Genomic DNA, 19,270 nt, shown 5'->3' on the forward strand with positions numbered 1-19,270 from the left:
AGGGGACCCTCCCTATGTATGAATTAAAGGTTTATTCTGAGTTGGGTTTTTTTCTTTTCTTTTTTTTTCAAAATAGCTATTTTTGAATTTAGATGACTAAACACTTATTTAGATAGACCGTCTTGAAATGTTTTGCTTTATGTTACCAAGTTTGTTCAGCTAAATGCTACTAGGCTAAATATTACAAACTGCACCTTTAAAACAGCCATCAGTAAGAATAATTGAATGGTATTGATGATAAGACAATTTTGAATAAGGTGATGAATGAAAGGGTTGAAGGATGTAGGAATGAGTTTAAGAGCTGTGAGATGTAGGGATGAAGGTAAAGGTTGTGGAATGAAGAAATGAAAATAAATGGGTATGTTTGAACTTACGCACAGCTGGTGCAACCCAAAGCTGGGCTTTGACTCGGCCACTCCAGAACATTCACCTTGTTATCTTTAAACCATTTTGTGTAGCTTTCGTTGTATGCTTTGAGTCATTGTCTTGCTAGAGAATAAATCTTCTCCCAAACCATTGTTCTCTTCCAAACTGGCTGAGATTTTCTTCCAGGATTTTCATGAATTTTCTGCATTGATTTTACCCTCTATCTTTAGGAGCCTTCCAGGGCTGGCTGCTGAGAAGCATCCCCACAGCATGCTCATACTGGTTTTACTTGGCTCATCAGTTCACTCAAAAACACTCTGGTCATTTAAACATTTTATTGCAAAATGGATATACAATTTTACTTGGCAGAGAAGGCTCTGCTCAAAAAATGCTCCCTGGGTAAGTCAAGCATCATGCTTTGACTTTCCAGGGAGTGCATTGCTCATCCTGTTGGGGGTCACAGGGGGGCTGGAGCCTATCCCAGCTGTCATTGGGTGAGATGTGGGGTACACCCTGGACTGGTCGCAAGTCAATCACAGGGCTGACATATAGAGACAGACAACCAGGTACACTGACACTCATGCGTACAGCCAATGAACAAAGGCCTAAACGATTGAAAATAAATTTTATCTTTTATCATGATGCACTGAAAGTAAATTAAGGCATAAAATAATGTATGATAAAATAAAAAAAAGAATGAACTCTGGAATATAAGTTGAACCAGTGCAAAAGACAATCTGTTTAGGGCCTTGGTTCCTGACCTGAGGTCCGGGACCCCTTGTGGCTGCATGTTTATGTCTGCCTTACTGTTAGCTTTTATGTATATGGCTGCATGTTTATGTTTGTCTTGCTGCTGCTGTTTTTATGCATTTTTGTGGTTGTTCATCTATGTCTACTGCTATTGTTAGTCTTTTATGTCCATTTTATTCTGTTGTATCATATGTGTTATTTCTTAAAAGCCTAACCAGGGACAAAGACTGCAAATTAGCCATGACTAGATGTCTTTTATACATTGCATCAGTTGCACTGTAATTAAATGCAACAATGCTTATGTATTGTCCCTGACAAATAAACAGAAAAATAAAAAATAATAAACTAAAATCATGATAAAACACTCATGAATGGTTCATGCAAAGGCTTTTGTGGGGCTATTTTATATAGCTTTGAACAATAAAAACTTTTAAATTTGATGTTAATTTTTGACATCCATGTTTCACCTTTTGTTTTTGTGGGTCCTGGGGGTCCTCAGCTCCTCTACGATACAGGTAAAGGGGGCTCGCTGGAAAAAAGGTTGGGAACCACTGGTTTAGGGGCTCTCCCAGTGGGAAAAAAACTACCTTCCTGTGTGGTGACTTTCACTGCATATACAATTGCAGAGTCAACAAAGTGCAGTTTTTTGCAGTTGTGTTGCTTTTTTGGCACCACCTGTTTTCACCATATGCAGTATATACTCCTGCTACCACCTAGTGATGCTGCAGCTCTCAGCCCACAGAACATTGATAGTTACGAAGCACAGATCCATATGCTTTATTTTCCAACCACTGTTCTCTTTAATTGCAGGATTAAGACCTACTGAGGGGGAAAAGCTGTTAAAAAGTGATGCTGCCAACGCAGTGTGTGTTACTAAGTGGCCACATGCAAAACACAATTAAAGAGGTACTAATTTTCAATCCTACCAGGTCGATGCAGTGTGTGATTGGGGCAGCTGCTTGCAGAGGTGACGGTGCATTTCCCAGTATTTCATAGTAGTACTGATCACCAGTGTGGGGTATTGTTACTTTAAAAAAACATTACTGCATTACATACAGAGAAAAGCAACACATCAGAATCTGTTTGCATTACCAAAAGTAAAACTGACTCTTGCAAGGGCTTGTTCTATTTGCAGGTTATTAACGGTGCATAGCCTGCAGTATGTCTGCCCTTGAATGTGTTGACACTGGAGTCATTGAACAGCCTCATTGACAACCCATGATCCATTACTCTGCAACCTGATAACATCAATAACAGAAGTCAAAGCCTTTACAGCTCTTTAATGAGGTAGAGGTATACAGGTGTGATCAGCTATCAGCCAGCCTATCCCAAATATTGCCTCCCAACTCCCACAGCCAATCACAGCTCTTTCTCTAAACACAGCGGTAAATTTAAAGATAACTTCCTACTCAGTGATCTCTGCTTGCATTATGATGATGGACCATGCTGCTGCTGGCAAAGCTTAACCTCCTCCACCCCAGCCTCCTCCTTTATAGCATAAAGCTTCTTATACCCTGATATTCAGATTTATGCTAATATGCATTAATTGCTTTTAAACAAATGTGTTTTTCCAATATGATTTATTATAAATTCTCATTTCCAATCTATAACAAGTTCCTTCTGGAGTTGGAGAGACCTATGCATGCAGTGGGAGAACATGCAAATCAGCGTCATCCTTTCTAGCCTCATCTTCCTCCTCAGAGAGGTCATCTGGCAGCTCTACAAAGGTGTTAGAAGCTTGCAGTTGTCCCTTGGTCTGTAAGAAGCCCACCTCTTCCATCTCTGTCTTGGTAGCAGCCCGATCCTGTCCCTGAGGCTTCTCCCACAGTAAGTCCATCTTGAGCTCGTACTCAGTCAGCAGTTCCAGTAAATACTCGTTTGAGTCAGGAGGAGACTCCACAACCTCTCTGTCCTCAGGTAGTTTGATGTGTTCAAGTTTTTCAGCGAGATTCTCCAAACAAACTCAGATGATGACTTTGGTTTTGTCAAGATTATTCAGTTGCTCTTTAGCAGCGTCACACCTACGCTGTGCATCCTGGATCTGCTTGTGTAGCTCCAGCTCTTGGTTGTTCCTGGACTGTTTTGCTTGTGCTTTTTCTTTCACATCCTCAAACTGTTGGATCAGGAGCTCTATCTCTTCATTCAGTTGATGCAGCATCTTCTCATTCTCCTCCTTCTGATTCACCAGATGCTGCTGGGTTTCCTCCATAGAGAGAAAGTGCTGTTTTAAATCCTGTATATTGGTGATACCAGTGGCCTTCTTGATTCTTTGAAAAGCTTCATTATAAATGACTCTGACTTTCTCTCCCTCGTCTGCCATCATGATGCTACACTCAGCCTCTATTCTCTGCTCCTCTCTCTGCTTGTTTTTTCTCTGAATCTCTTAACTGAGCTCTTCAACTTGGGCCTGGAGTTCCTTTATCTGCTTCCTCTTGCTAGCTTTAATGCTCTCTGCCTCCATGAGCTTCTCGTTGTAATATTTCTTCGTTTGCTTTGACTCGGCCTCTGTAGCCTCGTTTAACTGCTGGGCGATGGTGCAACTGGAGTGCAGGTCTTCAAGTTCTTTTTGTCCCTCAGCTTTTCTGCTTCTGCTGTCTTCATCTGGGCTGGAAAAGTGAGAGCCTCTTTCTGCAGCTGACTTTTGACTTTCTGCAGATCAGCTATCCGGTTCTGCAGCTCCATGGTCTTTGACTGGATCCTCTCCACATCCTTCTTCAGCTCTGAAAGGTTCTTGAAGAATTCCTGTTGTTTGTGGGTCTGAGCATCAGCAGTAGACTGTGCTCTTTTTAACTCCATTTTCAGCTCCTCCTGGCGGCGTTGGTTGACCTGAATGTTGTTATCGAGGACAATGAGCTCTTTTTTCAACAACAGTTTCTTTCGGCGTAAAAATGCAAAGGCCTTCTCCACTGACATGTTGGAACAAAAGTGCAATAACTCAGGTTTGTCATGTAGAGCCTCTTTGATCACATTTGCATCTTGATTACCTTCTTCAGTGATTTGTTTCCTCAGCAGCTCGATCTCCTGCTTCAGCTGTGTGGCGTAGGCTTTTCTAGTGTTCGACCTGGCTTCAGCCTCTTTGTTGAACGCAGCTCTTTGGGCCTCTTTCAGCTGGAGTTCAGAGCGGGCCTGCTCGATTTGCTCCTGCAGCGGAGTTTTCTTCAGGCCTTTGGATGACATGTCTTTGCTAATCTGTGTCCTGTGTGTCAGAAAGTCCAACTTTAGAAGAAAATAATGCAAAAACAAACAAAAACATCAACATTGTTTTGGCTGAAGTGCATCAACTCTAGAATTTCATAAAATGCCTTTAGAATGCCTCTGGAATATTTTACACCTTTAGAATGCTTTTAAATGAAACCACTTTTTAAAAGCACAGACCAAAGATTCACAAAGAGACAAGTTAAAACTTGCAACTGCTGCAACAGGACACTCTATGATGTTCTAACACCTGCTAGTTCACACCACTTCAACAGAAGGAGCGATGCATATTTAGTAGATGCAGCTTTGGCAGCAATCACAGCACTGAGTCTGTGTGGATAGGTCTCAATCAGGCTTGCACGTCTAGACGCTACAATTTTACTCAATTTTTCTTGCAAAACTGCTCAAGCCATTTCAGGTTGCACAGGGATCAGACATGAAAAGCCCTTTTTATGTTAAGCCTTATGTTCAACAGGTCTGTAGCCTGTTGCACCAGCTATATGTCAGTTCTGCCTTAAGTTATGGTGTAAAGTCCACACAAAACCCTACATTGAAACTAGTTAAATTCTTACTTAAGTTTGTTCGGTTGTACCACATAGACGTAAAGTTGACCTTAACTAGTAGAGATTTACAGCCAAACTAACCAAAATATTGTTGCAGATATGCCATTTTCTCTTACTTTAACCAATCACTGAAAAGCATTTTTTAACCCAGTGCTTACGACAGATGCCAATAGCTAAAAATAATGTGCTAACTGCGGTTAATACTCAAACAACGTCCAGTGAGGATGAACAATATGACCAGGCATTTGCATATCTAAGTATTTAAAACCTAAACGAAGAGCCAGTAGTAAACTAACAACACTGATACAGAGTGGTGAAATCGCTAATAACTAAGATAATCACTAAGATAGTTTACAGTGGACGGTAGAAATTATCTGCGCTCATGGAAAACAACCTTGTTATTGATCATACAGAATGCAGTGCTGACACCAAATTGCCGGTAAAATCTTCCACTCCTCGTTACTCTCTGGGTTATCCCCTCAGAGCTATCACTATGACAGCCATATTCTACAAAGGACTTTACACCTAGTAGGGGTTAGGTGTAAGATTTAAGTTATAACTGAAGCCTACGTTGAAACGTTCATGGCTGGTGCAACACCTTAAATGTTAGGAAAGGGTAACATCTGTTGTAAGTGAGAACTTACGTTTTAATTATGGGGTTTTTGGATAAAGGTATGAGGGTTAAGGAGCATGTGATCAAAGGATGAGAGTAAGGGGTGTAGGATGGAGGGATGAAGGAAAAAGGGTATGGGACATGAGATGTAGGGAGAAGGACTTCATTCAGTCTTTTACTAATAAATCAAAATACATAAATCATGAAATACTCTGTATTTTACAGTGTATGAAAAGTCCTGAAATGTTTTCTGTTATGTTCACTATTGCTAATTATAAAAGGATTATTTTCCTCATTAAGGGTGCAGCAAACCTACACAAAACTCGCCAATCCTGCATGCAGCCGAAGGCCAAAACCCTGTAGTCTAGTCCTCCATTCAGGCTCACAGCTGTGACTATATTAGTCCGTTATCTGTGCTGATGAACACTGGACCAGTTTCTGACAAGTTCATGAGATGAGAGCGTCTTTAGACCTTATTGAAGAAACTGTCCTGTGTGATCAAGGGGGAGGAAAGCTTGTCTGGAGGCAGGAGCATTTTAACTCCTCGTTGTCGGTGTTTTGAACTGTTAGCGTGAGACAAGTCTCCGTAGTTGTGGAGAAGTGGATCACATTTGTCTGTTGCTGGGCCGTCTTCTCTCTGACATGTACGACTCTGGCAGGGAGTTTTCAGCAAAATGTTTGCGCCCAGGCAAATTTCATATTCTGGGTGGAGTGTCTTTATGAGATTTTTAAATCCTGGCTTTCAACAACACTGGGCTCATGTCTTTAGTGACATGTTGTGTTACTGCCGCCGTTATCTCGGAGTCATCTTGCGGCATATTTTAATGATTACTGCGTGAGTTCGACCTCTTCCTCTTCAAAGTTGAATGACATCTGTAATGAGAAACCCCATACACATGAATGGCAAAGTGACGTCATTTCGCCTATTTAAAATGACGTTGTAGATATCTGAAATGACTATTATGGATAGGCAGAATGTATTTGTGGATATCTGAAATGTTCTTTTTGACGAGGCAAAATTGAATTACAGATTTCTGCAACACATATCCAGTCTAGCTTTTAAATGTTAAAATGGCTTGCCATACCTTCCTTTCCCTTGCTTCTCTCAAAACCCGCATGAGCGGAGGTGATTTTTCTGGAGGGGTGGGGGAGAGAGAGAGCTCTCTGCTGTGAGAGATGTGTGCAGCGAGAAATGCATGCTGTCGGCTCAAAACTTTCACATAATTTATACTGGATGTTCACGATATTGTCATTTTATACATCGTGCATGGCAAAAGCTGCGATACATCGATTATACTCAACATAGTGGATAGCCTATTCCTCTTGTTTGCCTCACTTCAAGTAAATGTAGTCATCACGATGAAGTCTAGTTGCAGAGGACATTGCACATTTCTTTTTCATTAAAATATTAAAAATGAATTATTATTTAATTCATATTAACTCTATCCTGATTAAAATAATCTTGTTGCATGCATCCCACTTTAAATAAGTGCCTGCTCATCAACGATAGTGGCAATGTTACCCTCCATATGTGGCTCTGCATTGAACTCCAACATGGTTGACAGAGATAAGAAAAAAATCCAATCTTGACACCTGTTCACAGAGAAGAAAGAACTTTAATTAAATATAGTGAGAGTCAAAAAGTTATTTTACACTTCAGAGTTTAAAATAAAATTAAAAAATCCACATAATCATCTTTACAGTAGTTTCCTGTTTCCTGCTCACTGACAATGATCCTAATGTGAGAATGAATGAAGAACTCCACTGTCAGCCTGAATGCAGACGAGCTGGGATATCTGAAGATGGACGAGTGCTTCTGATCAAACTTCATTTAACCAAACTCCTTCCTGTACAGGTATTTATATATGTACTATGAAAAACAACATACCTTAGCTTTAAAACATCACGCACACTCAGACACACACCCACAGGCAGTCTCACAATTAGACACCAACAGAAGAGTGGTCTTCAGACCCATTTTTGACATCAAATAAATAGGTGGCTCATTTTTATAAAGAAAAGAAAAAGAGGGCAAACATACAAAGAATTAACAGTACAATCCAAACAAGGTGAGAGGGACGACAGAGAACCTGATGGGAGCAGAGAAGGGTGAAAAAAGAGTGCAGAGTTGGATTTCTATCAGCACTCACTTTTCCACCTTTAAATCCTTAACATGGAAGACAAATAAGCAAATAAAAACACTAACACAATAGTGATACAAACAATCTTGGGCACTTTAAAAAACATCCTTCTGCTTCTTTTAACTTTAGCAAATAAGGAATGACAAATACATCAGGGCTTTTCTCAGCTTGAGTCAAACTGGCAGAATAAGTTTGGCTTTAAAATGATGAAATGATGAAAATCTTTGACACATTCAAGTTCTTAATATGAGAAACAAAACAAACGAGGACATATCTGAACTGCTTTAAGGATCAAATTCTTTAAAATAGCCCTAATGGTACTTCCAATTTAAATTATTATGGCAGATCTTTAATCTCAGGATACTGAGGAGTTAGATATATCAAGCTACAACTTTTCACCTTTTCTTTCATTTCTATGGATCTCTGGTTAACATCCAGGTGCCTTCAGGTTTCAGACCTCCTGATAGCAGACCTATAAAGAATCCTGATAATAAACTGGTAAAACACAACATGTAACATCAGTTAGAATGTAAGTTCAAATTATTTTTGTTTGTGGAAATTTCTTTGAATTGAAGCACTTAGAGCTTTTTTTTATTGTTCACTCCAGTCTCAAAAAGACACGTGGCAAAGAAACTGTGGCATAAGACTGTTGAAGCATCTCAAAAGGAGAATTGGCAAATAAAACATCATAAATTAAGACTGGTAAAAAAGCTGCAAAGCTGATGTAGCAGTGATTTAAAAAAAATGAGGCTTCTTTTCTCTTTCTTTTAAGACTGGCAAAGATGTGAAGATTTGAAAAACAAGTGTAAAATGGGAAAGACATCTGGGGACATGGGGACAGTTCAAACACATTTAAACTGGAACAGAAAAGCTTAATTCAAGGGCAGTTTTAATCCCATACTAATGAACAACACACTTTGCAGTGATTCTTTTACGACAGTGATGCTTTTGATAAATCATTTAATCAGATGGCAAACAGACCAGGAGAAAAGGACAGAAAAATAAAAAGACACAATTTCATTGGCTGGTTGATCACAGTAAAACCCCAGGAAAAAAAAAAAAAAAAAACACTTCAAAAAATTAAGCAGAGTGAGGCTCCTCACAGAGTGACATGGCAGCAGTCTTTAAGAGAAGTTTACCTTCCTACAGAGGTTAGTGTGGCTCCGTCTGTCGTGTGGTTAACAGCATTAGGTCATCTTTTGGTCTTTAGATTTAAATTTCAGAAAAAACTCAGAGCTTCAGTCTCACTTGCTGCGGCCTTCACACTGTATACTGCGCAACGCTTTCTGCAAATGCAGGCCTTGTATTACTTTGCAAAGCAGATGGATACGCCCGTTTCTGTGTTTCTCACTGGCGAATCCATCTTGCAAAGCTCCCATCTGAACCGTTTGGTCCCAGTTAGAAAGTGACAGGACCAATCAGCGGCGAGGGGCAGTACTTTCAGCAGTGAGTTGTTTTCTTTTAAAAAACGACAAATGTTGTGTCCTGACATGTCTACAGTTGCCATGGTTATTCCTCAGTAGCTGTGCTTGGCAACCTCAATCACGGCTACGTCACGTGTTTTGTTGTTCTGATTGGCCCGTAAAGATGTGACAGACAGAACGTTCATCCAATCACACGCTGAGTTTTTTTCAAATCCTCTGCCCTTTCCCCAATGCTTAGTATTAATTTTCCAGATGGATGTGTTTCACACATCCATCTGACGTGTCATAGTAATGTTACATCTAAAATTACATAAGATCATGGTTTGAGAGACATTTTATCCAGCCTGTAAGGACCCCTGGTTCACTATAGACCAGACCTATTCAATTAGCAGCCCAGGGGCCACATGCGGCCCAGAACCAACCCCGAAGTGGCCCATACTGTGGTCATCCCAGAGATGCAGAGGGCAACCTGTTTCGTAAGTTTTCATAAATTCGTACAGTATTTCAGACCATGAATGCAACACTCCACATAGCCTAGCAACAGTCTATCAGCAATGCACTGCGTTGTTTTGAAGTGTTGCTAGCGATGCTGACAGAAGTAGCCCCAAAATACCGATTATAAAACATGTCCTTTTCAACTGTAGCTACAACTGGGCAAATTTAGTTTTTATGCACTTTAAGACACACCTGGGTAAGATGTGACCAAAATTATTATTTTCAGTATGTTATTTTTATTCAAGTGAAGAAAACATTTCTACTACCTCAGGTTATGTTCAAATACAGTTCTGTTGTTGTGTTTTTCTGCACTTTTTGATGTGCTTTTGTCATGTTGCCAAATTTAAAAGGAAGACTATGAATAAAAAGTGCGTATTTTTCATCAAATTGATCTGCATTGGTTTGAAATTTGACATTACCAGCTGCTTACTGGGTGCTGAACATGTCTGACCCAGCTACATTTCTTGATTTTACAATTTGCCCAAATTGAATTTGTAATTGAATAGCCCTGCTATAGACCATATGGCACACCCCCACTATTGATGGCAACATTTGTTGTAAGAATATAGAAAAGAGACTCCTATTATTATATTATCAAAGAAATTAGAGAAACTAGTCTTTACATCATTTTTAAAATTTGAATTTCTGACCTAAAATCTAATGACCAAAAGACCTAACATGGCTAACAGACTGTGGAGTAGAGTTGTTGGTTCAAAGCCTCAACAGCTAAGCTGCTGCTGGCACCAAGTACTCACATTTTTATCTCTAATTATCAAGCTGCATCAAATCTTGGCCTTTTTTTTTACATCTAAACTTGATTTATCAACTCTGAAATAGCACTGCAGTGTGTCTTATTCCTTCCTTCAATCTTAGACGGAGCTGTTGGCTCAAACTACAGTGATCTGTTGTGAAAATGTGGCACGCTGAAACATAAAGCAGATGTATTTTAAGAAATCTGAGAATCAACGCTTGGATTTCCTGAATGGCTCAAACTGCAGCATCATTCGCAGGCGTCTGAATCTTTTAGATGATCGATAAGATGCAGAGGAAGATGAAGGTTTGTGCTAAAAGAGTGATGATGGTGTGGATAAAGGAAGTGTCTGGCTTGGCTTGTCTGTGTCGGCTTGCTTTAACCTTGCATGGGTCTCATAGCTTCCTCATCATTTTTTTCTTCTTATTCTTCACATTATTCCTTCATTTATAACCAAACTTCATAAATAAAAACCCTTCATGTGATATACAGATAGAAGATGGTTCTCACACGTTTACTGTTGCACCAAAAGAAAAAAAAAAAATTAACAATCACTCAAGAGCAGATTCTCTCCAAAATAAATACACTTCACGTGTCCGTGGAGAGTCAAAAGTAGGCGTGGCAGTTCTCCTATAAAAGCATCAAGGTGTACAAATTCTTAACAACTTATTTACTTGCAAATAGTCTGTTTTTTGTCATTTTTAAAGTCTTGCAGTTGTTCTCGTGTTAGAAAGGGCCTGAGTTGGGTTTGTTCCTTCATGATCGGGACGGTTACATCCTCCGTCCCCGACCGGAGTCTGACTGGCACCGAAATCCTCCGGCAGGATCGGTGAGTGTGCTTGATTCATGTCAAACACACACACGCACGCATGCGCACACTCACACCTTTACATGGGTGGGACGATCATCCCTGGGATTGCTGTTGGAAAGAAAAACAGAGCGAGAGAGAAAGACGGGTGAGAATTTTTACAAAACAAAGCCAAATATGTTCGTGGTTATAAAAGACTCTTCATAAACACATCAATATGTTTTCCCATCTGTGCAGCTGTGTGACTGCAGCGACATTTCAGACATCAATAGATCAATAAATCAGCATGTTTGAGCAGAAAAAAACGCACATACACTAACGCTGAATTCTTGGGAACAGTTGGGATATTTTACTGTATGTTCGTGTGGCAGATTGCATCATGGCGTTTTGTATGAAACCCAAGGGATGGGTGTCAACATGTGAGGCGCAGGAACAGCCCAGTGACACAAATGCACACATGGACAAAACATGCTGAAAAGATAAATTAATCAAGAAAACTGAAGAGAAAATGACACTTTTTCGAACACCAGCATGACAAATCTCTACAAAATCTACTCTTTAACACAAACCTGCATTTCTTTGTCTCATTCTGTGCCTCAAACACACACTCAGAGACACTGTAGGACAGGTATACTGCCAGTATAAACTGTCAAGAGTGTCGAACAGCTGTCACTGCTGATCGCTCCCCAGTAAGCTGCCAGTGTGTGATCACTGCGTGAGTGTGACAGAGGAAAGTGTGTGTATAGCTAAAAGTGGGGTGTGTTTATTTCAGCTGTGCTTTGAGATGAAGCTTTGAGTTCCCACACCCCCGCATATGCTCTCTGTTCACACACACAATCCCAGTGATGTTGAGAAATAAATTCTCAGTGCCAAATGCCTTTTTTTTCCTGGTCTTTATAAATATCTAACTTCCTGCCATTTTTTCCCAGCCAATAGGAAAACAGAGAAGGGTTACTAGGCAACAGAATGGATCGATCTTTGCTGTGGGATGAGAAGTGGATGAAAAGTTCTAGTGGAAGATGGTGAAGAGGTGAGGATAAAAAAGAAGGAAGACGAGGAAAGTAAAAGAAAAAAGAAAGCATGACATGAGAAACAGAGGAGTGTTAAATAACCTGAAACATTTCATTATTTCTTCACTGATATTAGTCAGCACACTATTTATCTCACATGCTCATAGTCAGCAGGTTTAAAGGGAGAGACAGAGGAACATACTTCAGGTGAAGGCCAGGCCTTGTAGAGAGCTGGCTGTTGAGTACTTGCTAGAGTCCACAAATGTTTGATCTGGTCGAGAGAGGCAGAAATGACAAAAGAAGGGTAAGGGTGAGGGTAATCAAAGGAGGGAGGGTTAAAAGTTATGAATAAAGAGATAAAGGACAGAAAGAATGCATGAAACTGTTAATCTAACAGATCAAGCTGTATGAAGGCAAACCTCACCACAAAAAAGCCTTAAAGGCTGAAATCAGCTCAGTATTGAAAAAGGTGGTGGAAAGTACAACTTCATTACTTGAGTCAAAGAATGGATCATTCTTGTTATATATAACTCCTATAGGTTCTTTGCAGTCACATGACTTTGATGACGCATGAGTGTCCGTTGGGGATCAGGAAGTGGTGCAGCCATTAGGACTGAAAGGGAATGGAGGAAAGTTGGAACTTTACAGATCTAAATGGACTTCTACGCTACAATTTTCATCGGAACATTTCTACGTATATTGAGAATGATCCCTACACTTTACAAAAAAGTATTTTTCCATAGTTTAATCAATTTACTGATTTACCTGGCGTGATCACTATCACAATTTATTCAGTCCTGCTGACCTTTAAGCGTCTGCCGTTGTTTAGCCAGATGAAGGGAGAAAAGACATCAGAGGAGTCTTGTACTGAGCTAAGAGGCTAGCTGAGCTCCTTCAACATATGAAAAAATCTCATTTCATCACAAAATTTCTTTTTATTACACTGTCAACTAAATAAACCTTGTGGGGTAAATGACTGAGTAGAAATGTGTTTTTTGTGTTTGAGTTCTGGACAAAAAAAGAAAGTATAGGACATGATAGAAGCCTTTTCTTTTACCTAAACAATGACACTAGATTAAAAGTAGGAGATCACTAAAGTGGATACAGTTAACCTGAGAGTAAGGTGACTGAATGTAGGAAGATCTAATGACCATCTATTGAGGGCTGTAGAGAATTTTTTCCTAAAAACACACTGTCAACTTAATGGTGCTGCAAGGAGATTTGTAGGGATTAACAAAGAATTAAAGAGTGATAGTAAATGTCCACACTGACTTAAATGACACCTTAAAAAAGCATTGGATATTTTTAGCCTGGAATAAAGTGATGGAACAATCTAAGAATCAAAATCAATAAAACACACTAGAGCTCATCCTCTGACTGTTGTCGAGGTAAATTACCTTGGAGCCCGTTTCCATTGGCGCTGGTACAGGATGGCGGAGGGGAGGAGGAGGGCCTGACCACTGGAGCAAAGGCTGACTTCTGCTTAACGGCTGCAGACACCATGTTGGCTGGAGAGAAGGAGAAGACGCCAGAGGAGGAGGAGCAGTTGGAGGGGAGGGAGGTGGAGGAGGCCATTGTTGGACTGGATGGGACAACTGGATGGATGGGATATAAAGAGAGACAGGGAGGGAGAGGGTGGGGTGGATTAGAAAAGCTAAAAATTCCAAGTGACAAAGTATATTTTTTTTTTACATTTTTTTAAAGGTTTAGAAGAGAAACAGCTTTTCATACATGACACAACGTGAGTGGAGTTTGGTCTTTTCAGAATATATGAGCAAATGTCTGGAGACGTGGTAGTCCATGTAACTGTGTACATTCATCTGAGACAGTTTCATGATTTGGCCCACATCTCATAGTGCAGCAAACGGGGACAATCTTGATGTTGTACTGGAGGGGCTTTAACTTAACAGCAGCTCTGGATGAACGATGAATTTCAAAGGAACCAGTTTTTTAGTTCTACGGTTTGGCTATAGAGCACTGAAAACACAAAACATTGGTTTGGTATAAAATATGGCCACTGCTGGCGCAAGCCCCCACCCCAGCCCCCAACAACAAACAAACAAACAAACAAACAAACAAACAAACAAACAAACTAAGTGTAAGTGGACACAAGCCATAAAGCCCTAGTGGATTAATGAGTATAAATCTCTAATGAGGTTTTAAAATCTAATTGTTTGGGAGGTGGCTGTTGATGCCAACTGAATCACATCATCTGCATAAAGAGACAGGCAGTTCAGTGGTTCAAATAATAGAGGCATGAGATGCTTATGATCATCTTTTGATGTAATGTTTCTGTTTTCAATCACCTTTGGCCACATAGTAGCATTTATGAATAGGCTTTGAATTTACAGCAAACTGTTAACCATATTAATTTAAGCCATCATCTCCAGTGATCAGCTGAAAAAAAATCTTTCTGAATCCCTCTTTTCTCCCCTTCCTCCCTCTCTCCCCCTTGCTTTCTGCTAAATGGAAGAGGGAGGCAATTAACCGGCAGAGAGGAAAGAGGTGTGGCTGTCAGATGAAAGGCTGTGGAAAGGGAAGGAGGGAGGAGGATGTAGGGAGGACAAACTGGAGCTTTGAATTGGTGACTGTTTTTGAACACAGAGACAGAAAGACCCATGGGGGAATCTCCACACTGCAGATCTGAGCCCTTCATTTAGCACCCATAGACATGTGTATGTACAGTATTTACTACATATGTAGGACTCTTATGCATGTATGCAGTGTTGAACAACTGTGATTAAATCTGTAGCGTTTTAACTGCATTTATGAAGTAGCTTTCCTGCAGCTAAGGCTCTTCACTCACTGGCATAAGGCGAGTTGGCTGCAGAGCCATTGAGGAAAGTGGGCGAGCCTCCCAGGTTGGTCATGCCGGTGTTGTTGGCGTAGCCGTTCATGGTGCTGGTGACTGAGGTGTAGCTGGTCTGCTGAGGTGTGGAGCTGGGAACATAACCATGAGGGGACACACTACTGCTACTGCGCACAAAACCTGCAGAAAGCGCAATGGAGAGAAGGAAAGAGGGGAAGGCGGCAAACACACTGTCAGTCAAAGTGATCTGAACATTATAGCATGAAGTTTCAGAATCAAATTCAGTTTAAATTCAGTCTTTATTTTCATAAACCCTTCCCTCCAGTCTGTCTTCGATAGTGTTGTCCTCAACCAGGCACATAAAATTCTGAATGATCCTTCTCATATTCTTTTTCTAGAATATGAACTTCTGCCTTCTGGGAGACGATACAGAGCAAGCAAACACAAAACAAACCGCTACAAGCTCTCTTTTCTCCCAACATCTATATCTCTTCTTAACAAACAGTCCAAGTAACTCTTTCCTGAAATTGTTATATACTTTTGTATATTTTTTAGCTTATCTATGGCCACCAGTCTCTTATCTGATATTACTATTCCTCTTTTATCCATGTTTTAATCATTCTTTTATCCATGTTTTAATTCTCGTCATTATTCGATAATTTTTAACTTGTTTTTATTTATTCTCACTGATTATTGCAATGAACACTGCACTTTAATCTTCTCGTGTAATAACTACTGACCATGCTTGTCGCCGACCTTTTGCAAATGTAACTGTTTATGTTGTCTGGTGTTTTTTATGTATATCGTGCCCTTAGCCAGTGGCACCGCTATCTAAGACAAATTTCCCGAATAAAGTCTGTCTGTCTGTCTGTCTATCTATCTATCTATCTATCTATCTATCTATCTATCTATCTATCTATCTGTCTGTCTATCTATCTATCTATCTATCTATCTATCTATCTATCTATCTATCTATCTATCTATCATCTATCTATCTATCTATCTTTCTATCTATCTATCTATCTATCTATCTATCTATCTATCTATCTATCTATCTATCTATCTATCTAAAAAAAACAATCCGTATCAATTTTTGTAACAAGAACTCTTGTGATCTGGATTTTCTGCATTTACACTGCCTACAAAAAGTATTCCATTCAATATTTGACCCTTTTATTGATTTTATGAAAAAAAACAAAACTGCAAAAACACTTTAATATCAAAGTGAAAACAGATTTCCATGGAACAATGTAAATCAAACAAAAATATGTAAAAAAAAAAAAAAAATCCTGGAGAGCAATTTTATTCAGTCTCTTACTTAGAGCTACGGCTTGGAAGAAGATTTATTTTTCAGCAAGACAATGACCCAAAGCATACAATGAAAGTTACACTAAAAAGGTTTAAAGCCAATAAGGGGAATGATCTGGAGTGGTCGAGTCAAAGCCCAGACTTCAATTCAGTAGAGAATTCGTGGCTGGACTTGAAAAGGGCTGTTCACACCCGACCCCATGCAACCTGACAGAGCTTGAACAGTTTTGCCAGGAAGATTGGAGTAAAATTGCAGTGTCCAGATGTGCAAGTCTGACAGAAACTTATCCACACAGACTCTGTGTGTGATTGCAGCCAAGGCTGCATCTACTCAATAATGACTTGAAGGGGGTGAATATTTATGCAGTAGCTTATTTTACAAAACATATTTCTATTTAATTGACATTACTTGGGTAAAATCTGTTTTCACTTTGACATTAAAGACATTTTTGTATCTTTTTGATAAACAAGCCAAAATATATTGAACGGCACTGGGTTACAGCAACGAGCTTTATATACTATTCATGCAAGAAAGGTTAAAAAAAGACACTGGAGAGTTAAAGACACTATGCCTGCTGAGTTTATATTTATTTTCTTTTTTTATTAAACAATGTGAAAGAGACTCCAAAGTCTCACCCTGGTTGGCCTGTGCTGGTTCAGACACATTGACAGACAGCTGTCCGGTGAAGGAGTTGACTCCCATCATGCTGCTGTGGGTAGAGCCTGAGAGCTGAGTGTGTCCACGTGGAACACTGTAAAGAGCTTCTGCGATGTCCGCTGCACGCTTCAGGATTATCTCCTACAGGACGCACAAAAAGAGTTATAAGTTACAACTTCTATTCCTCATGGATGTTTACGTGTTTGTGTGAGTTTCATACCTGGTTATTGTGGGGCAAACCATAGAGGGCTTCCACCAGGTCAGCTGCCCTTTTCAAAATAACCTCCTGGCAGAAAGAGAGAGAGAGAGAAAAACATCGTAGTACTTGGCTCAGTAATTTAAAAAACACATGTAATGCAGCCTTTAAAAATCATCTTCAAGGTAATCAAGTCTGAATTACATCAAACCTCACCAACAAGCTTGTAGATGCATTTTTGTAGATTAAAGTCTGATGCACATTCACACACATAAAAGTTATTTGAAAAACGACTCTCCCCTCCTCCTCACACAACATCAACCAGCATCTTTTTCACCGTCTTTTCATGATAAACAAATTGCTCTTCGTTCCTTTAAAAGGCAGATTATCTGCTGTCAAGTCAAGTGCTTTTATGCATCTACTTTTCTCTTTAAACGACATCTTCAAGTGACAGGTATTTAAAATGTACTTTAAAGTAATTCATAAGTGCTCAGTAGGCTCTTCTGCACTATGGCTGCTGAAATCAGTGTGAGTCTAGTGACAGTACAAACAGATGAAACCACAAAGGGCAAAGTCTTGGATTTGTCCAACCATTTTTTTCAATATATTTCATAGCCATAACACAGCTTATAAACATAAACACCTCCATTCACCTCAGAGCGCCTTCATTTTTATTCATATTTGAATCCCTAGTGTTATCGATCACTGCTGAATCTAATGTTTAACGTCCTCCTCCTCATCCTCTTCCTAGTTTCATTTTCACCTTTCCTTCCTGTCGTTCATTCTTCCCACTCTCCCCCCGCAAAGGGAATTCTCTTCCTGTATTTTCCCCACTCACTGAACCCTCGACAATTCTCTCTTTTCTCAGTCTCTTTATTGTTTCTCCTCCCTTCCTCTCTTAGCGCCCACCCTGGGGTCTAAGGTGTCTTGTTTAACAGTTAATGTGTTGTCGTTTCCACAGCGTGAGGCCACCCGGCGACAGAGAGAAAATTACTCTCTGCTTCACAGTATTAACCTGCTGTGTGTGACACACTCGCTCGCTCGCACATGCACACTTACAGTTCATGAGTGTGCCTGAGCAGGAGCATATCGCCTCTATCAGTGTGTGTATGTGTAAAAGTGTGTGTGTGGGGGATTTGAGAGGTCACAGAGCCAGGCGGCAGTTTTAGTGAGCCTGTCCATGGTGCTAAATTCAATCTTTTGCACATTATTATGGCCAGGCTGGCTCTCTGTTAACCTCTCATTATTAGACTGGAGAGCTGAGAGGCACACATACACACCGACACCCACACTCACTGAAACCTGATCCTGAGTTCGAGCGGTTCCAGTAAAGCTTTGGCTGATAAACGGGAAGGAAAGATGATCCTCTGGTAACATCATCATTATCAGGTCTGCAGGCTGCTGCATCACTCACATCCTCTGCCATTAGTGCACTCTAAATACTTTGCACATTAACTTCTTTTCATATTTAGACACACAGACTTGCATCGCCTTATTAATCTCTTTCAGGTCGTGTCGGTAAATAAGAAGATTACCTCCTGCTCAGTGCAAATTAATAATGCTTCTAGCACCTTCAAGTTTGTATGGACGTTATTTAGACAGTCTGTAATATTTCAGCTATGACATTCTGATGGCAAATGAGATCACCTGCATTGAAATGAGAAGTCAGGGGTTCTTAACTGGTTTGGTATCAGGACTCAACATCACTTCTTAGGAGAAATCATAACCCCAAATTAAAAAAAAAAAAAAAGAAAAAGTTCAACCACTCTGATCTATTAAATGGAAAAAAATGTTGCAGTTCCCTAAATAGAAAAGGCATAGGGATAGAGATAGAACAAAACAAACATGTTTAAAAAATACATCATTACAGAATGTCATGCATGCAGACATCTTATTTTACTTCATTTTTCTGATACAGCACTAAAAGTAAGGAATTTTCTTATTATCTTGAGAAAACTAGCTTTTCTATCCAGGAAAAAGGAGATTAATACATTTAAATCTTTACAGAAAGACTGTCAGAAGAACTTGATATGTTATTTCCTCACTCCTAAACAAAAATCCAAGCAAACAAGCAACCAGCTTCCCTGCTGGTGGGGATTGTAGAGAGACTGAAGTTGACCACGCTTCTATGTTTTAGATTTGTCCCCTCATTCAGCCTGTCTGGGAGAAGGTGGCAACAGTCA

At 39.9% G+C, this 19,270-nt stretch overlaps 1 protein-coding gene across 3 annotated transcripts in view; it reads right to left on the bottom strand.

Annotated features, from left to right (window-relative positions):
- Positions 1 to 9,932: 9,932 nt before the first annotated feature.
- Positions 9,933 to 19,270, bottom strand: part of LOC121519139 (transcription factor COE1-A-like) — a 135,595-nt gene continuing 126,257 nt past the window's right edge. For 2 of the 3 annotated variants that reach the window (XM_041801952.1, XM_041801951.1), the window contains 6 exons: positions 17,112 to 17,177; positions 16,870 to 17,032; positions 14,923 to 15,105; positions 13,514 to 13,711; positions 12,319 to 12,387; positions 9,933 to 11,217 (listed from right to left, as the gene is read on the bottom strand). In XM_041801952.1, the coding sequence (XP_041657886.1) occupies positions 12,320 to 12,387; positions 13,514 to 13,711; positions 14,923 to 15,105; positions 16,870 to 17,032; positions 17,112 to 17,177 (678 nt within the window). In that variant the 3' untranslated portion in view covers positions 9,933 to 11,217; position 12,319. The remainder of the gene's footprint in view (positions 11,218 to 12,318; positions 12,388 to 13,513; positions 13,712 to 14,922; positions 15,106 to 16,869; positions 17,033 to 17,111; positions 17,178 to 19,270) is intronic. The other variant, XM_041801953.1, reaches the window with a different exon arrangement.

The sequence above is a fragment of the Cheilinus undulatus genome, linkage group 12 (assembly GCF_018320785.1).
Source record: "Cheilinus undulatus linkage group 12, ASM1832078v1, whole genome shotgun sequence".
Lineage (NCBI taxonomy): Eukaryota > Metazoa > Chordata > Actinopteri > Labriformes > Labridae > Cheilinus > Cheilinus undulatus.